At 44.3% G+C, this 19,275-nt stretch overlaps 1 protein-coding gene across 2 annotated transcripts in view; it reads left to right on the top strand.

The window, feature by feature from the left end:
- Positions 1 to 12,988, top strand: part of LOC119801416 (microsomal triglyceride transfer protein) — a 37,539-nt gene extending 24,551 nt beyond the window's left edge. The window contains exons 13-19 of one of the 2 annotated variants that reach the window (XR_005283186.2): positions 1,420 to 1,517; positions 1,593 to 1,714; positions 2,987 to 3,214; positions 8,352 to 8,476; positions 10,065 to 10,235; positions 11,610 to 12,567; positions 12,629 to 12,988. Coding sequence is in view for 1 of the 2 variants with exons in the window: in XM_038311998.2 (XP_038167926.1) it covers positions 1,420 to 1,517; positions 1,593 to 1,714; positions 2,987 to 3,214; positions 8,352 to 8,476; positions 10,065 to 10,235; positions 11,610 to 11,784 (919 nt within the window). In the remaining variant the exon portion in view is untranslated. Of the gene's footprint in view, positions 1 to 1,419; positions 1,518 to 1,592; positions 1,715 to 2,986; positions 3,215 to 8,351; positions 8,477 to 10,064; positions 10,236 to 11,609 lie in introns of both variants that reach the window. The other variant, XM_038311998.2, reaches the window with a different exon arrangement.
- Positions 12,989 to 19,275: the final 6,287 nt, after the last annotated feature.

Genomic DNA, 19,275 nt, shown 5'->3' with positions numbered 1-19,275 from the left:
GGTGGCCGTTCCTTAGAGAAGAGGAAACAGGACTAGGATTGGTGGGAGTGAAAGGACAAGGAAATCAGAATAAGAGGAAGGAGATTAGAAGCAGAAGGGAGGAGGACTAGGAATAGAGTAAGAATGGAGGGAGGAGCAGGGCAGACAGAGGGAGGGGAGTGGGCAGGAGCAGGTGGGAGGCAGGGCATTTCTGGCCCGTATGGATCAGATTCTTGTGTTTTTTGTTGTTGTTGTTCTGTGACACTCCTTGGAGGAGGCCCTGGCGTATTTGATGCCTCTGAGCTGTGAACCTAGTGATCTGGAGACAGGAAGGAGGAGATAGTGGGCAGAAAGCAGCCTAGGAAATGGAAAGAAGCCATTGTAAATGTGTACATTGGTCTCAGAAACACACACACACACACACAACCATTAAGCTGGCAGGGATGTTGAGGTCCACCTTGCTTGATATGAACCTCTTTCCAGTGTAGGGGTGTGTTTCTTTTTTTTTTCTTTCTTTTCCTGGCAAGTGGTACCAGACTCCACTTGACTCTCCTCCTTGTCAGGAAGCTCACTGCCACTTGGCAACTCTGTGCCACTGTTGGGACTTCATTATTGTGTTCCTGCACACTGATGCCTTCATTGGCTCTGGTTTTGTCTCTGGAGCACAGCAGAACATGTGCAGTGTTCATCCACATGGAAACCCTCTGAATATTTGACAGCATGACCTTTTCAGTTCTAAGCTAAGAATCTAGTGAGCTGCTGATACTGGTGCATAGGAGATAATGTAGTTCCACTCCTTCTTGCAACGTGTTTCTGCCTCAGACCCATTTGAGGGGGTGATATGTTGTAATTTTACTATTACTGATAAATTAGTATGACTAGTGAGAAATGAAAAGATCTCAGTGCTGATTACATAAACATGAACAAGCCTGAAGTACGCGTGAACACTTTAGAGGAGAGAGTCGTCCTGCAGGCTTTATTGAGCTTTTCCTGTGGTAGAAAATACAAAGCTAGCAATCCTGGAAATTTACTGTTCTGCATCATCTGCCAGTGGTGATTTTAGAAGGTATAGAAAAAGTCAAGAAAATGTGTTCAGCCTCCTGTGTAGCACAGCTTCCTTAAATTCATATACTATTTTAACAACTATGATGATTCAAAGATGTGTTTTCTGCCCAAAGCATCTACCAGTCAGCTGAAGACATCTCTTAACTGGGAATCCTTACCCTTTGTCCTTTTGACACCAAACTGTTTCGGCTATTTGAGGAATGAAGGGGACAGCCTTCATGTTGCCACTGATGCCCAGCTGGCACTTCTTTCAGTTGTGTGGCATGAGGAAAATGTGGCCTTCTTTTTATAACACTGAGGATTTGGTTGCATTCCCAATTTTATCTGGGAACCAGACATTGCCATGAATGAGAAGTCTTCTCTTCTGTGTTGCAGCAAAATGATCCGTCGAGTCCTCAAGGAGATGGTTGCTCACAATTATGACCGTTTCTCCAAGAGCGGGTCCTCCTCCACCTATACTGGCTACATAGAACGTATGTGACACCCGGAGAGCTCCCCCCCCCATTAGTGCTGCCGAGCCGTCGCTGAGCCCTGTGTTTTGTCACTAGGTAGCCCCCATGCGGCATCCACTTACAGCCTTGACATCCTCTACTCTGGCTCTGGCATTCTCAGGAGGAGTAACCTGAACGTCTTCCAGTACATCGGGAAAGCAGACCTTCACGGCAGTCAGGTACCCCATGGCCCATGAGTTGTCAGTGGTAGAAACTGCTCTGAGGGAAGTGACACTCTGAGAGCAGCATTACGGAATATGTCTGTAAGCTGATGGTGGCTTCTGTCGTAAAGTTCCAAATCCAAAGTTGAAACCGAAGAAGTAGTTGGTTCGCTTCACTTCCCAGACGTCTGTCTGTAACTCCAAACACACGTGCATTGGCAGAATTGAAGTTGAGCCAGGATTTACTAGTCAAGCGTCACTCACAGATATGTCCCGTGGGGAGTTCTGAGTATTTAATGTATGCATGTTTGCCGTTTCGTTCATCTCTGCAGAGACTGACTTCCCCTTGCAAGAAACTTCATAACACGGTGCACAGCTCTTAAAGAGTTTGTTTCTGTTTCTCCAGTGCGACCAGGAGAGGAAAGAATCAAGTGTGGGCAGTTGAGAACTGCTGGAATTTCAGTCCAAAATTAAATGATGGTTTATCGTTATTATGAATTATACAATCATTTTAGTTTAATGACGATCAGATTGAAACCTTCTCATCGAAGCTACTCAAGCTTCAAAAATGATCCATAGCTATGAAAACCTGATTGCTCATCAATATGAAATGTCCACACCCTTCAATAGCACCCTGGTCAGAATCCCGTACCCTCCCTGCCGAGGCATTGCCACCTGCTCTCTGATATGCCCCGGGAATGCCAAACACACAGTGGGTAGCGCCTGACTATGCAGGATGGAAAATATGCAGGATTCCTTACCTACTGGTCATCAGGGTGCGGACTTTCTCATGGTGTGACCTTATCTCATGGGGAGGCCTGAAACCGTGACATGGAGGGGTATGAATGTGGCTTCTCAGAGCAGCGGACTGGGCAGCACTGCCCTTGCCTCTCCATCTCCTTGCAGAGGCTCACAAAGATGGCAGGCCCACCCTATGAGACAGAGCCAGGAGATAAGCGTCTCGGATGGTGCCCTCCACCAGAATGCTTGTGGCCTTTGCAGCCACAGAGGAGGCATCCGAGCCTGGCCTCTGCCTCACACTAGTGAATATTCACCCTTCTTCACCCCATCTAAGTGAATCAAATCTCCCATATAGCCAAGGGTAGCTGTCAAGATTACATGGCGAAGACTAATTTTCATTATGTTTAAGCACAGAGGTTTAGTTTCAATCCTTGCCTAGTTACAGAAGTTTGGGTCCTGAAAACGTCCTCTTTGTAGCATCAGAGGCATCTCCATCATTACGGAGCAGGTGGGGAGCAGTGGTCCAACCTTGTACCCCTTTCTCCCCAGGTGGTGATTGAAGCACAAGGGCTGGAAAGCTTAATTGCAGCCACTCCGGATGAAGGAGAGGAAAACCTTGACTCCTATGCCGGCATGTCAGCCATCCTGTTTGATGTTCAGCTCAGACCTGTCACTTTTTTCAGTGGATACAGTGATTTGATGTCCAAAATGCTGTCGGCATCTGGCGACCCTGTCAGTGTGGTGAAAGGGCTCATTCTGCTGATAGATCATTCTCAGGTAACTCTCTACCTCTCTCAGCCTGCAAGTGTTTAGTGTGTGTGGTGTGTGTGTGTGTGTGTGTGTGTGTGTGTGTGTGTTTATCCAGAATGCAGGAGCTGAGCTAGCTGGCATTGTGATGACAATGATTATGAAAATCAGTATCCTGAAACATTTTCATGATGTCATACTAGTGAAGGCCTGAGCCATGGCTGACACCAGCCCGTGTTTCAGGTTCATTCTTAGAGAGGCTTGCTCATCCGTAGAGAACAGAAGTGCTTTCAGTTCCTTGACCTTGTTCTCCAGGATTTGCCTGCAGTGCTCCTTGGCTCTAATTTTATAATACCCCTCTTTATGTGGGAGAGTTTCAGTGACTAGTACACTATGGGATTCGGGTGGCTTGCCCCATTGGACCTTCTGAGAAACACAGGAGGGTTCATCGAAACAGCCTCGAGATGAGTGTCTGAGGCTTACATTTTTTCTTTAATGTTTATGCCTTAGTATAATAATATTTAAATAATATTTAAAATGGAATATTGCTAGGTACCATCTTATGGGGCATCGGTATATACTCATTCATATTTATTATATTGAGCATTATACGAAGATTTCATTTAAAATTGACGTGCTGTGGGACCAGCCTCTTGTGAAGAACAGACCTTCAACAGATCTGAAGATCTTATCCTCTGTCTCATTCTTCATCAAGGCACTAGAGGGTTCTGGTTTTTAGGATCTGTTTATGAAGTCACAGGATTTAAGAGCTGAGGCAACTTTAAGTATCACATTTTGTTAAGACACGCCCCCAAAGCATCAATGACTTGGATTAAATATTTGTCTCTGTCTTTATAGCTTCTTATGTAAATTCAAACTAGACATAGATCGCAAAAAAACAAAAAAGGTAGTTTGGTTTTTATGATGTAATAAGCATTTGGAAGCAGTCCAGGGTTAACAAAGAAATCTTCAGGGACCAGAATCTGTGCACTTCAGCTCAGCCTGACTAACTCACTGTGTAGCCCAGTCTGGTCTCAAACTCACAGGGATCTGCCTGCCTCTGCCTTCCAAGTACTGGGATCAAGGGCGTGCGCCACCATGACCAGCTTTAGTATGACTTTTAATCTCACCTTGTCACCTTGTGACTGTGTGCTGACCATGCACCATCTGGCACAACATCCAGTCCCCCAAGGAAGGAAGAGGAGGGCATAGAGCTGGACGGCCATCCAGAAGCCCTGGTAGAATGTCATTGACCAAAGTGGTGTCATGTAGCTATCTGTAGCTGCAAGGGAAGTCGGGTTTCACAGCGTTGCACTGAGTGGAGATGCACTTTGAAGAAAAGCATGTTTCTCCCCGTGTGAATGAAGAGGAAAACTAGGGGTGATGCTCATACTCTCCAACCCTCTAGTCATGCAAAGCAAACCCTCAGCAAACCTGTAAAGGACAGAGAGTGACTATTTCAGGCTTGAAAGCCAAATGCTCTTGATGCACCTATACAGCCTTATGATTCCAGAGGGAAAACAGCCATCAGCAGGATAGTAAGCGAGGACAGCTGTGTTCCAATAAAATTTTATTTGCAACAACAGCCAGTGGAGCAGAATTTCCTGCAGGCTATAGTTTGTTAATCTCAAACTTAAATTTTCCTGTATGGCTTTCCTATTCATTTCCTATCACAAGATACTTCACCCTAGACAAGGTGTGGTCTGTGAGCGATTGCCTTTTCACTATTATACATAACCAGTGTCCATGTGTGGCAGGCTGAAGTATTCGGCAAAGCTGAGGTTATTTCACAAATAAGCTGCCAAGGCCCCGGGCTCTGCAGAACACTCCAGCGATGCCAATCTAACTTCAGAAGCACATACCACTCCAGGTCAAGTGCTGACATTGAAGGAAACATTGGCAGCTGGCAGCCTGTCACAGCCACCAGGGCAGATAGAATTACTCTCTCTCTCTCTCTCTCTCTCTCTCTCTCTCTCTCTCTCTCCCCTTCTCCCTTTTCTTCTCCCTCTCCCTCCCTTTATCTCTCTCCCTCTCCATATCTGCTTTTCTATGTATATCTCTCTGTCTCTGTGTATTTGTGTGTGTGTGTGTCTGTCTGTGTGTATATGTGTCTGTTCGTCTGTCTCTACATGTATGTCTGCTGTCTCTGTCTCTGTGTCTCTAAGTGTGTGTGTGTCTGTCTGTCTGTCTGTCTGTGTGTGTGTGTCTGTTTCTGCCTCTGTGTGTCTGTCTGTCTGTCTGTCTGTCTCTGTCTCACTGTCTCTGACTGGATTGCATTTCACAGATGAGTGTCTGAGAACAAGGAACCTTGTTAGCCAGGAAATAACATATTTTCCTAAATACAAGAAGCAATGAGATGAACTATCAAAGTGTCTATTCTATAAGAAACACCTTGCAGGTCATAGTTAAAATGCAAAGGGATCAACCCCAAATTCAAAATTGGGGCACCTTCTTCTTCTAGTCCATAGACAAAATGTTAAATAAATGTATTCTGGGCCAGTTGAGGATGTACGTTTATGCTCTATATTCTTTGCAGTGTTCCTCAGAACAGACTTTCTTACAGTGAGACAGATTTGTAACTATGTTTCCTCAGAACAGTGAGACACAGAGTTGTAACTATGTTTCCTCAGAACAGACAATGAGACACAGAATTGTAACTATGTTTCCTCAGAACAGACAATGAGACACAGAGTTGTAACTATGTTTCCTCAGAACAGACAATGAGACACAGAATTGTAACTATGTTTCCTCAGAACAGACAATGAGACACAGAATTGTAACTATGTTTCCTCAGAACAGACAATGAGACACAGAGTTGTAACTATGTTTCCTCAGAACAGACAATGAGACACAGAATTGTAACTATGTTTCCTCAGAACAGACGATGAGACAAAGAGTTGTAACTATGTTTCCTCAGAACAGACTTTCTTACAGTGAGACACAGAGTTGAAACTATGTGACTGCTGTGAAGAGCAGCTGAAAAGTCCCATCCTTAGACACCATCTGGGTGCAGCCTCTCAGCCATCATTTTCCTATCAGCGAAGAAATAAATGGCTCCAGTGTAGATCAGCATGATGTTTAAGTGACTTCTCACGTGTAAGGCTTTAGGCATACAGGTGCTAAAAATCTGTTAGTTCCACACATTTAATTATCTTAAAGGAACACTGCACTGTATGGTTGAGCGCCTTTTACAGAGGCAGGGGTGGGCATGTTGGTTTGCTCTCAGAAGCAGATTCGGTAGAATTCTATGTGACTACATATAAGAGCTCTTCCTTTGCAGGGAAGAAAAGGAATCTCTGAGAAAGCCTAAGTGTTTCTCCAAACCACTGGCAGTGAAAATGCGCTTCTCACACAGACATCCTGACTGCTAACTGTGAAATGCTCTTTCTGTGGCCCGGATGCTTTCACATCCAGCTGGTGTGCAGCCAGTGTGAAGGTCGGGATCTACCTCTTAGGGTCCTACACTGGACTAGATGGATTAACGGGTCTCCAGATTCCCAATCAAGAAAGCATGCTGATGCAAGGCAAGGCGTATTCCTGAGGCAGGGTGTAGGAGTTACTTGACAACAGGCATGGGCATGGCATACAGCAGATGTCTGGTGTCATCCATGGTTTTCAGAGGTTGAAGGACACATTCAGGGATGATTGTTGAGTTTTGCAGGACAGGTTGTGGTTCTTTATATTTGTTACAGAGGATGACATAGCCCCTGTATCTTTGGGCAGCCACATTTTTGTCCTAGAGTAAATATAGCTTTAAGCATCCTTAGGGATGTCACCTCAAGTGCCCCAACCCTGGTACAGAGCACTCAGGAGTGTCCTTCAGAACGAAAGCATTTTCATATCAAGGTCAAACTTTCTTATTCCACTTGGGTGTGAGCCAGTTCTCTGGGTTTTCCTGCCATGTTTGGTATTTCTGTTTGTAGTTCAGCGCGAATAGCACGGCCCTTTCTCAAAAGTGCAGTCATGGCATTTGGTATCTGGCAAATGCATGACTTTTTTGGTCTGCTCATGGCAGCTATACAAAGAAGTTAGTCATGCTCTTAGCTGCCAGGAACTCTTCACATCTCTGGAGGAATACCCACATGAAGGAGACAGAGCTGCCTTCCCAGAATCCTGCTCAGATGCAGCCCTGCCTAAGAGCACCCGGTTTCAGTGTAGCACAAAGCATCTTCAGCCAGCATCACCCCACTTAATGTGCATGAAAAGCATGGTAGTTACAGTCTAAATACAGGCGAACAACACAAACCAGTGGCCTCCGGACAGTAAGAAAACCATCTGGGTGGGCTTTCTTTTTCAATGGCCATCGTGCCTTTGGGAAATACAGTGGAGTTTGTGCTTGGCTTGACCACTGTTTGGAGTCATTTCCGATATCAAACAGCAGGGCGCAGAAGCTTAGTTCAGTTGCCTTCCCTTCCTGTTCTAGCTCGGCCCAGGCAGTTCTGGAAACTTGGATACTGTATTGGGAGTTTTCATCTTGCAGTTTTGTTTGCCAGAAGATGTCATTGCCTGTGTTTGCCTCAACATAAAGCTAGAGATGTACTTAAGGACTTGAAGAGATCCTTTGTCCAATCTTCATATTTTCAAAAAAAAAAAAAAAAGCCATGGCTGAGCTTTTGTTGGAAATACCTTCATCTTCCTGGTCCAGTGGTTCTCAGATTCAGTTCTCAGAATCCCGTGAAGGCATACAAGAAGGAGGTTGCTGGGCCCCACCTTTACTAAATCAGAAGTGTGGGGGGTACCTGAGAAATTGCATTTTGAAACTGTTGCTAGATAGTGCTGACTCTCTGCCGGAAGCCACACGTTGGAAATGAATTGCCCCTCCCAAAGAGAGGCAAGGATTGAAGGGAAACAGCCTTCTCAGTTGATACTCCAATCCTCTACTATTTTTATTGATGTATTTAGCAAATGGGCAATGTCTTCTTTTGGTGACCAAGATTAGGATAACATATTTCCAAGTCTTCTTCACTGGGGGAATAGTTTGGTGGCAGAACCCAGGCCTAGTAGGTGAGAGGCCCTGGGCTTGCACTGAAACAAACAAACAAGTGAGCCTTGCTCTAAGAGCCCCCCCAGCCTCCCAGGTTGAGTGTTCACCGTACATCAGGAAGTCAGTGTGTATCTATAGAGGCATTAGCTAATCTCTGCTTATTGCTGTATTTTCTGCTTCTAGGATATTCAGCTACAGTCTGGACTAAAGGCTAATATGGAGATCCAGGGTGGTCTGGCTATTGATATTTCAGGTTCAATGGAATTCAGTCTGTGGTATCGTGAGTCCAAAACCCGGGTGAAAAATCGGTAAGCACAATGCAGAGAAATGCAGGGCTCTGTCTAGGGTGCTGCCTAGCCATTTCCAAATCTGTGCTTTTTGTTTGCAGTTGTAAGTGTGTGGTTAGAAATGATTGTGGGAATTCATTACATCAATAGCATCTTAGAAGCAGGACAGGAGCATTGAGGGTCTTTCTGCTTCTGAAGACCTCCGCAGACAACGCACATCTGGATGAAAGCTAATTCATATTTTACTTCAGTAGCTGGCAGTTGTCTTCCTCGGGGTCTCTACTGCTGTAGTAAAACACCATGACCAGAAACAAGTTGGGAAGGAAAATGTTTACTGCATCTTGTAGCCGGTCCTCAAGGGAAGTTAAGAAAGGAGCTCACAGCAGAAACAGAGGGCAAAGGGCAATAGGCGTGCTGCTTACTGACTTGTTCAGCGTCCTTTTTAAAATAGCACCCTGGGCCATCACCCTCTGGGTGGCAACACCTACAAGGGGCTGGACCCTCCCACATCAATTACTAATTAAGAAAACGCCCTACAGGCTTGCCTGCATTGAGAGTTCCTCTTCCCAGGTGACTCTAACTTGTGTTAAGCTGACATCAAGCTGGCCAGCACGGTTGATTCCTTCTCTGCTTGATGAACAAACACATTACTGCTAAACCATAACCTTCCCTTTCTTGTTCATCCCCAAGATCTCATATTAATATTACAATATAAAGCAGAAATTTAAAGCTCATCTCTGTTGTTGGCATTAGAATCTCTCTTCATTTACTAATTCCCCTGGGTTAAATAAAATGATAATCTCATTTGTAACCAAATTTAAACCTTTTGTGAGTGAAAATAAGAAATACAAGGAAGGCCAGGACTGCTCCTTAGTGTGGTGGAAGAGAAAGTTTATTGTAGACAAAAGGGAGAGCATTGCCAGAGGCAGGGACTTTGAGGAGAGTGCAGAACCAGTGGCCCTGAGTCTGGCCCAGTGAGGAGAGCTGGGAGGGGAGGGGGAGCCAGGAGAGAAAGCGTAGATGAAAGGGACCCAGTAACTGAAATGTCCGGATTATATAGGGAAAGGCAGCTCAGGGAGGGCAGCCTAGCCCCTGGGCTGGATAAGTTTAGGGTAGGGGGCAGCGAATGCCAGCCTTACCCTGTAACAGGTAGGGACTGAAGGATGCTGGGAGAACCTGGCGGCCAGGTTTTGATATGTTTAATAGGCACCTCAGTTAGCCATTTGTCCCAGGTTTGAGGCCTAACGTTTTTTGGTGTATATATTCATTGCGCATAAGCACGCTTTCAAATAAGTATACATTGTTTATTGAGGGCCTTGTCTCCACCCCCTTCGTCCAGCGTCCTTATTGTCACTGTCCTGTTGCCTGTCTTTCCTTTGCTCATTCATCCACTTAAATAATACCCTAAACATTTGCTTGAGTGTAAAGCAGGAGAAGATCCTGGCTAACAACTAAGGGTTGGAGCAACCCTTTGGCCTGTTTTATACTGAGAACAACAGCACAGACATTCTTTTAGAATTTGGCAGACAAAAATTAGAATTCTTTTTTTTTAATGCGTGGACATGATAAATTTGATTTCATTGTGAGCATAATTTCTCAAAACTTCCAGGGTGGCAGTGGTCATAACCAGCGACGTCACAGTGGACTCTTCTTTTGTGAAAGCTGGCCTGGAGAGCAGGGCAGAGACAGAGGCGGGCCTGGAGTTCATCTCCACGGTGCAGTTCTCGCAGTACCCATTCCTGGTCTGCATGCAGATGGACAGAGCTGAAGCCCCGTTCAGGTGAGCGAGTCCGCGCAGAATTCCCCAGAATTCCCCGTTCAGGTGAGCGAGTACACGCAGAATTCCCCAGCCAGTCCTAGCCCACCAAGAGCTTGCATTCAGTCCTTCACATTCAGTTTGAGAATTCAGAGACTGCAGAAGAAACCAAGTAAGTAGCAAGGTAGTTTTAAAGAAGTAAGAGAACAATGGATAAAACAAATAAACAACAACAAAAAAAACTAATGGAATTAAATCCTATTTAATCTAAAAATAACTTTTTAAGGAAGCAAAGGGACTCGGTTTACTGTAGGAGTTACCACATAGTTACAGAAAAACATACCACATGTGCAGTTTCTGTCTGCAATATCTTCACAATTGTTTCCTGGACAAAGTACATCTGGCCATCCATTTCTCACGACCCAGGAGAACCACAGTTGTTTGTACAATGGCACCAGACCTTGTTTAAGTGTGGACCCGGTCTTGAGAATTCGGCCTTTTGAATTTAGAAAACACGTTTCCCAAAGCTTAGGTCCTTAAAATCCTGTTGTACAATTCCCCGTGTATTCCACCATCCTTCTCCATCCTGGGCCCAGCTCCCCTTAACACCGTGGCCTTGGGTCTAGTTGCCAGTCTTTGTAGCAGAGCTATCCTGTGGAGCTAGGACGATTTGAGTCTAGGTAACACCCAACTCCTCCATAGCAGTTTATAAATGTTTCCTAGAACTTATACCATAAGGAATCATTTGTACATTTAAAATAGCAAGTCACAATTTATATCATCTTTTATGATAACCAGGCCAATGTTAAGTACTTTATTTTACCTTACTTTACTTATTTCATGATCCATATTTTAAAAATGCATCAATAATTCAAGAACAAGTACCACTAAGTCACATTTTCCTAGTACAAGCAATAGTGGCTTACACTCAGAACATTAAATGTTTGCTATATGTTTATGTCTGGAATAATTCCCCATAAATACATGCAGTGACCATAAGCGCAGCCATATGACTAGCTAGCCTGGTTCACCATTTTGCTTGGACCATATTGCTGGGAATAGTTCCCTCTCAACAGTCTACTCTTACATCCTGTTGGATGCTTCGAAGGGGAGTGCTCTTGGGGTGGGGCTTCTGGAATGAGTGGTGAGAGGCAGCAAGGCCTGTGCAATTCAACAGCATCCCAGGAATTCAGTCCTTTATTCCAGAACACGGTGTGGCAGGACCTGCAGCTTCCAGCCTGTCGAAGTGTGCTTATTGGTACCAGAAGAGAAGAAACAAGGGGATGGGGCAGCACCTGCAGCTCCTCTACAGAGTTTCCAGAGCAGGGCAGAAGCACCCGGGACCAGCGAGGGTGGCTTGACTGTTTGTAACTCTGCCCTTCCTCTCTTGTTACGCAGGAAATTTGAGACAAAGTACGAAAGGCTGTCCACGGGCAGAGGCTATGTCTCTCGAAGAAGAAAAGAAAGCCTGGTGGCTGGATGTGAACTCCCGCTCCACCAAGAGAACTCCGAGATGTGCAACGTGGTGTTCCCCCCTCAGCCAGAGAGTGCTAGCTCAGGTGGATGGTTTTGAAACCGATGAGTGCTATTTTCCTTGGAACCATTTCTTTGAGAGCTATGTGCTTTGATGTGCCTAATCTTCGCTCTCCGAGAGCACAGTGTTTACATGTGTACCTGTATTTAAGATATTTGTGAAGAGCCATGGAGAACTTCAATGAATTAAATTTCAGCCTATTCAGGAGATGCCCCAGTGTCACTCTGAGTCACTATATGACACTTGCAACAATACGCCTAATTTTTGGAGTACAGTGAATCTAGTTTTGTTTTAAGAAGAAGCTAGTGTCTGTATAAACAAAGAAAACAAAAACAAAACCCTCAAATCATAAAGGCTTAGGCAAATGTGAATTTGATTCAACAGCTTTCAGCCAGAGTGAGCCCTTTAAGCTTTAAACTTTAAGCTTTAAGCTAAGAAGCACATTGCCTAAGCAGGGCAGGAGTGGAGGGACCCCAAGCAAGCCATTTTCCTCCCTTTTTTCTTTTTCTTCTTCCTCTCTCTTTTTTTTTTCTTGGTGTGTTTTTTTCCAAAAGGTTCAGAGACAGGGTGGAGATAAGGCTTGAAATTTTTGTTAGTCAATCTCAAGAATTACTATTTATGTTTTATGTTAGTTTTATAAGCCTAAAAGTAACAGGATTAAAGCATACTGTGACATGTCCCTGCTAGCCCTGCAGTGAGACCACTTGGTAATCACTCTCCCTAATTTTGGAATTATCATACAGGAATAAAAACAGTTGAGTCTCAGAGCATCCATAGTTTTTCTGAGGATGTGTCTATCGGAAGCTGCAGCATGGTGCACAGGTCTTTGTAGAGCACACCTTGTTGAGGATGTGTCTATCGGAAGCTGCAGCATGGTGCACAGGTCTTTGTAGAGCACACCTTGTTGGTACCACTTTCTACCTCACTTGTTTGGTGGTAGAAGCTCCATCTCTTTGACTACAGTTTGTGCAGCAGCCAATAGAGATCAGAAGGATTGTTGCTTCCAGAAAATGATGGATTTGTAGTTTGAAACTATGACACTGAATAAAGACTTTATTTGTGTGCATTAAAGGGCCACACCAAACATTCGAACATATTTATTAATAAGGAAGATATGTTTATTGTAATACCCACCCCCCAAATAGTCGGGTGCTCATTTGTCTAGCAGACATATGCATAAAATGGAAGTTTAGCTGAAGTAGGAAATGAAGTGATGATGAAATAAATGTATGTAATTTGCTGACCTCCTTTTGTCCCGTGTTGCTTGAATCCATGGTTCTTTGATCTAGCTATTTATGAGCCCAGGGACAGATGCACTGAGCTAAGCCTCTGCAGCAAGCCCCACATCCCGAGTCTCTATCGGTGGGTAGTCAGCTATCTGAAGGAAAGAGCACCAGTTTGTCAGGACGGGGCAGCTCGCAAACAACGTGCAACTCGAGCTTCACCAAAGCAACATAGATGGGCACATTTGTGGTTGTGGGGCTGAGGCGTGAGGGAAGTGCTCAGAAACTGAAGTCAGGCTAGGGGAGGTGGCAGGTAGTGATTGGTAGGAAGCGCGGTCCTGAAGCTACAGGACAGGCAGGTTGATCTGGGACACAAACTGAGGAACTTTACTTCCAAGCCTGTTGAATAAACCACAGCTGCCCCGTGAAATGCAATCATTTCTCTCCAAGGGATGGCCTCAGTGCCCTGAGCAGGAGTGTGTGGCCGTGTCCCCTTCACCTAGCTGACTGAACTCCATCCCTAAAGAATGGGTAGTACTTAGTATGCTCCAATATGCTCCAAAGAGACAAGAATCTGTAAACCCAAGGCAAGCAATAACTCAATTTTAGAGAAACAAGTTGGGAACTTAAGAGAACTGGTCTATATGTCAGGGTAGGAAATGAGGTGTTTGAGTCAGAAACTTAACTATGGGCTCACTGGGAGCCCTCTAGTTCTGGCCCCTTTACTACCATGAGTATGAGAAAGCCTTCATGTTGTGAAGAGGTTTGGAAACTGTGGGATCCTCCTAAGGTGGATTTCCAGTGTCTGCTCAGCCAGCCCCTGCCTACAAGACTTGAGGACTCAGCCTGGCTGGCTTCTCTTCCATGGATTGCGATGGCCATCCCTTGTCCTTGATTGCAGGATGGCCCACGACAAGGTGTTCCCTGCTTCTCATGTTAACATTTCAAGTGCTTGGTAGACTTGCAGGGTTAGTGGCTAACTAGACAGAACAGTTAATTCATTGGTGGGGAAAACAGGCACAGAGGGTGCTTTCTGATCTAGAGAATGATAGAATTAGGACTTATTTCTGAACAATGTCACCTACTGCAGGGCCCCACTGCTCTCTGTTTGTCTTCTGGTCTCAAATGTTTCCTACTAAGAGGATCCAGGTGATAGGCTGTATAAAGAAGCAACAGCAACTGCAAAGATTTGAGGAACCAAATTTGGGAATCCAGAGTCCCGAGAGTTCTTGTGTTCCTCTATAGATTCTTTCCCCACTCTCTGTTGTCCGTCTCTTTTCTTTTCCCCTTATCTTTTGCCCAAAGTCCCTTCCTCTTTGAAGAGTGTTTGGTTCCACAGGCAAGTTTGAACTGACAATAGCATATGTACATTGTTTGGTAAAATATCTATAGAATTAGAATTCACACACAATTGCGTCTTATGGAGAAGTCAATATACAGTGTTGCATAGTCATCATAATCATTTTTAGAACATTTGCATCGTTTCTAAAAGAAATCTGTCCCCTTTAACTGTTAACTTCCAATCTTTACATCGCTTACCCCTAGGAAATCAATAGCATCTTTGAATTCTTAGTATGAGATCTTCAGATTTTCATATCTCCTACTAATGGAATAAAATATAGGACTTGTTATTTGATGGTTGACTTCTTTCACATTGTGTTCTTAATGTTTGTTTACACTGTACACAGTACTTCATTCTTTTTTTTGTTGTTGTTTTTTGTTTTTTGTTTTTTGTTTTTCGAGACAGGGTTTCTCTGTAGCTTTAGGAGCCTGTCCTGGAACTAGCTCTTGTAGACCAGGCTGGTCTCGAACTCACAGAGATCTGCCTGCCTCTGCCTCCCGAGTGCTGGGATTAAAAGCGTGCATCACCACCGCCCGGCCTCATTCTTTTTTATGGTTGAATAACTAACATTCGATCACATAGATGTATCATTTGTTTACTTATTCATTAATGGAATGATGCGTGGCATGGTCTCTTTTGCTCTAAGGACCCTGAAAAATGACCAGAAAAATTCTGCAATGTGATAAACACTTTCAGCAAAGTTGATACACCATCAACATAATGAAATCAGTAGCTTTTCTATATACCAATAACAAACTTTCTAAGAAGGAACCCAGGAATGAAATTCTATTTGCAACACATTCAAAAGCTCCCCAGGAATAAACCTACTGAAGGAATTAACAAATCTCAGTAATGAAAACTTAAAGACACTAAAAAGAATTTAAAGGAGATGGTAGCAGTTAAAAAGACCTCCTGTGTTCATGGCTTGGCAGAATTAATATCATGAAATGGCTACATCAAGAAGAGCAATCTACCATGTGCCTCCACCAAAATTCCATGTCATTCTTCACAAAGGCAGAAAAAAAAATAACTCAAAAGTCCCTAAGGGAGCACAAAAGACCTGGAATAGCAAGTGCAACGCTGTGCAGAAAGAGAGATGCTGGAGGCGCAGCAGTGCCTGACCTCAAATTAACTGTGAAGCCTTTGTAACAAGACCAGCTTGGTACTAACACAAAACAACTGTGGGAGAGAAAAGAGGGCCCAGAAATAAACCCACAGAGCCATAGCCACCTAACTTTTGACAAAGGTATTAGGCGCACAGATTAGAAAAAAGACAGCTTGTTGAACACATGGTGCCGAACAGAATGAAACTGGATCCCTACTTTTCTCTTTGCCTATGTGCCCCCCCTTCTCCAAAATGGGTCAAAGACCTCCGTGTAAGACTTGGGGCTCTGAAACCATTAGAGAAAAATTTGACAAAATATCTCAAGACAGGCATAGGCAGAACTTTCTGTAAAGAAACTCTAAGAGCACCGAAATAATTCTAAGAATTGATAAATAGAATTGCATAAAATTAAAGGGGTTCTGAACACCAAATGAAACAATCAGCAAAATAGGAAAGAAAAATCGCACAGAATAAGGAGACTCTCTTTGCCAACTACACATCAGACAAGATACTGATAACTGTAGTCTATAAAGGCTTTTGCTGTGGTTTGAATACACAGTGCCTTCTAATGACTCATATCTGAGCGCTTGGTTCCTGGCTGATGGTGCTGATTTGGAGAGGGAGTTGTGGAAGTTTTAGAAAGTTGAGCCTCACTGGAGAGAGTAGGTCACAGACAGTAGGCCTTGAGGTTTCATAGCCCAGACACACTTCCTGTCCACTGCTTCCTGACTGCAGACCCAATGTGTTTCGCATTCCTGCCACCACGCCTTCTCCACCATGATGGTCTGCGTCCCCTCAAATCATGAGTCAAACAATTCCTCCCTGACCTGACTTTGCCAGGGACTTGGTAACAGCAACAAAAATAGTGAGCAAAACAGCCTGCAAAAATTAAACACCCCAAACCCCAAAGAATGTGATCAGGAAACAGGCGGCTAAACTGACAGCTCTCAAAGAAAGAAATGAAAAAAGCCAGTAAGGACTTGGAAAAGTCTTTAGACATCAGGGGAAATGCAAATTAAAACTACATCAAGATTCTATCTCATTCCAGTCAAATCGGCTCACGTCCAGAAAACAATCCACAATTGCTGGCGATGATGTAGAGGAAGAACAGCACTTACTATTCATTGTGTGGGGGGATGTAAACTGCCAGAGTCTATGGAAATCATCATGATTGTTCCTCAAAAACATCAACCAGAGCTACCGTATGATCCAGATAGGATGCTCTTGGGTATTTCTTCAAAGGGTGCTAAGTCAGGAGACCACAGAGAAACTACATGTTCTCAATAACCAAGGTCTGAAACTGGCTTGTTGTCCGCCAGCCATGAACTGGTACATATTGTACTTATACACAGTGGAGTTATGTCCAGCTCTAGGGAAGAACACAGTCCTGGTGTTTGCAGAAAATGGATAGAACTGGAGGTCATTGTGTTAAGTGATATAAGACAGACTCACAAAGACAAATAGCACATTTTCATTTTCATATGATGCTTAGATTTCCAACGCCCCAGTGTGTGTGTGTGTCTGCAAGTGTGTGTCTATGTGTGTGTGTGTGTGTGTGTGTGTGCATATAACATTAAAGTAGAAATGGAACAATGAAAGGAAATGGATAGGTAAGAAGAGAGGAAGACAACAGAGAGTAACCATATATGTGACATTAAAGCAGAAAGGAGAAAGGGTGGTAAAGGGACCAGCAAGACAGGGGAGTGTACGTGTGTGTGTGTGTGTGTGTGTGTGTGTGTGTGTATACATATGAAAATGTAACAATGAAGTCCAACACTTTGTGTGCCAATTTTGAAAACATTGAAAGCCAGTAAAAACTTATTTGAATCTCGAACACTTTTATAACCATGGAAATGGAGCCTCAGTGTTTAGAATCTTGTGTTGCTTCTGCAGAGGACCTGGGTTCAGTTCCCAACACCTCCATGGTGATTCACAACCATCTGTAACTCCAGTTCCAGGTCAGACTGTGGAGAATAAGTGACTATTGAATACTCAGTATGAACGTGACATCTACAGGGCCTCCTTTCCCAAGCCTCAGGGAATATAGTGGGCAGGGGCCGTAAGGACATGAGAGCTGAAGAACAAGGAGTGCTGGAAATGCCCTCTCCTGGACATGCATGGCTGCTGCATTCGTGTGCTCACAGCAGCTCTGGTTACCCATACATGATCACGCCTGTCAGTCTTCCAGTGCAGATGAGAGTAGGGGTGAGGCCCCACCCCTAACTGAGGAGGAACTGGCAGTTAATGGCTTCCAGGGAGGTGTGAGTCATTTTTCATTACCAGTGTGCTCCAGCAAATAAACCCTCACCCATGCTCATACAGGCAACCTTAATCAAATCCAGTAGGTTAATTAAAAGAAACAAATAAAAAGCCAATCAAACAAACCAACAAGGAAGCAGGAGGGGGACAGTGGGAGTGGGACAGACATTAGCGAGGGTGATAGGAGATGAACGTGACGAAAATACATCATATATCATGTATGAAACCCTCAAAGAGCCGGGCGGTGGTGGCGCACGCCTTTAATCCCAGTACTCGGGAGGCAGAGGCAGGAGGATCTCTCTGAGTTCGAGGCCAGCCTGGTCTACAGAACAAGCCCCAGGACAGAAATTCTCAAAGAACAAATAAATAGTTTTTCAAGTTCTATTGCTTACATTTTCTCAGGCTATGTTGTGTTACCTCAAGACACCTTAAAGGAAACAATACAACTTACAACAATATCATGTATTACAAACATGTAAAATCCTAAGTAAAGGGAAGAAGAGAAAACAACCAAGAAGTTGTACTTGAGCTGAGCCCCATGGTGTCTTCCTCGCTGCCCTAGTCGCTATTTAATAACTGGCCTCTGGCTTTGGCTGTTCCCCAGTCTCCCTTACTGTCTGGGTCATCTGAGATCCCAGAGCACCGTCAGGTCTCTATTTTCAGCTGGCGTGTGTAAGCAACTTGTGCTCAGAGGCCCAGCTGTACCGTTGCAGACTATGAGGGATAAGATTAGAAACAACACAAAAATTCAGATTCCTGAAATCTCCATCACTGGAGTGAGCTTCACTAATTATTCCTGTTACACCAGGGGTCACAGGGGCTCTAGAACATCAGTGACCCAATGTAGTAAGGAGGCCGCTTGTTTGGTTCCCGGCTGCCCAGCTAGCTTAGACCCGAAATTATCACACAGAAACTATATTATTTAAAACACTGCTCGGCCTATAAGCTCTAACTTCTTATCGGCTAGTTTTTACATTTTAATTTAACCCATCTTCATTAATCTGTGTATCGCCATGTGGCAGCGGGTTACCGGCAAAGTTTCAGCATGTCTGACTCTGGCAGCCGCTCTATGGCGTCTCTCTGACTCCACCCTTCTTTCTCCCAGCATACAGCCTAGCGTTCCCTGCCTAGTTCTGTTCTTCTCTGGCATAGGCTCAAAGCAATTCTTTATTCATTAACCAATAAAAGCAACACACAGATAGAAGGACCTCCCATACCAACCCCCTCCATTGATGAGGGTTAATGTATTCAAATTTGACTTGGAGTATCACACGAACCTATAAACCATTTCCACCTCTCTATTTTTACTAGAAAGACTCCTGCTATCATCCTCTGGGATTCCACAGTAAATTTAGGGTGGGCCTTCTTTTTTCATCCTAGGCTTAAGTTCGAATGACCTGATTGCTCGGGGCGTCAATTCCATCCCGCTCTGGGGATCCATCACCACACTTTTGTGCTTGTTCCACTCACTCGGCTTGATAATCAGCTGTGTGAATGCAGTCCCAGAGCTCTCGTCCAGTGTGCGAGGAGGTGCTTAAAGCCTGACGTGGTCCGATACTCTTCAACTAGTAAGGCGGGCCTTAGTTCAGCGATGACATCCG

The sequence above is a fragment of the Arvicola amphibius genome, chromosome 14 (assembly GCF_903992535.2).
Source record: "Arvicola amphibius chromosome 14, mArvAmp1.2, whole genome shotgun sequence".
NCBI classification, from domain to species: domain Eukaryota; kingdom Metazoa; phylum Chordata; class Mammalia; order Rodentia; family Cricetidae; genus Arvicola; species Arvicola amphibius.
This window is presented reverse-complemented; position numbering and strand designations above follow the sequence as displayed.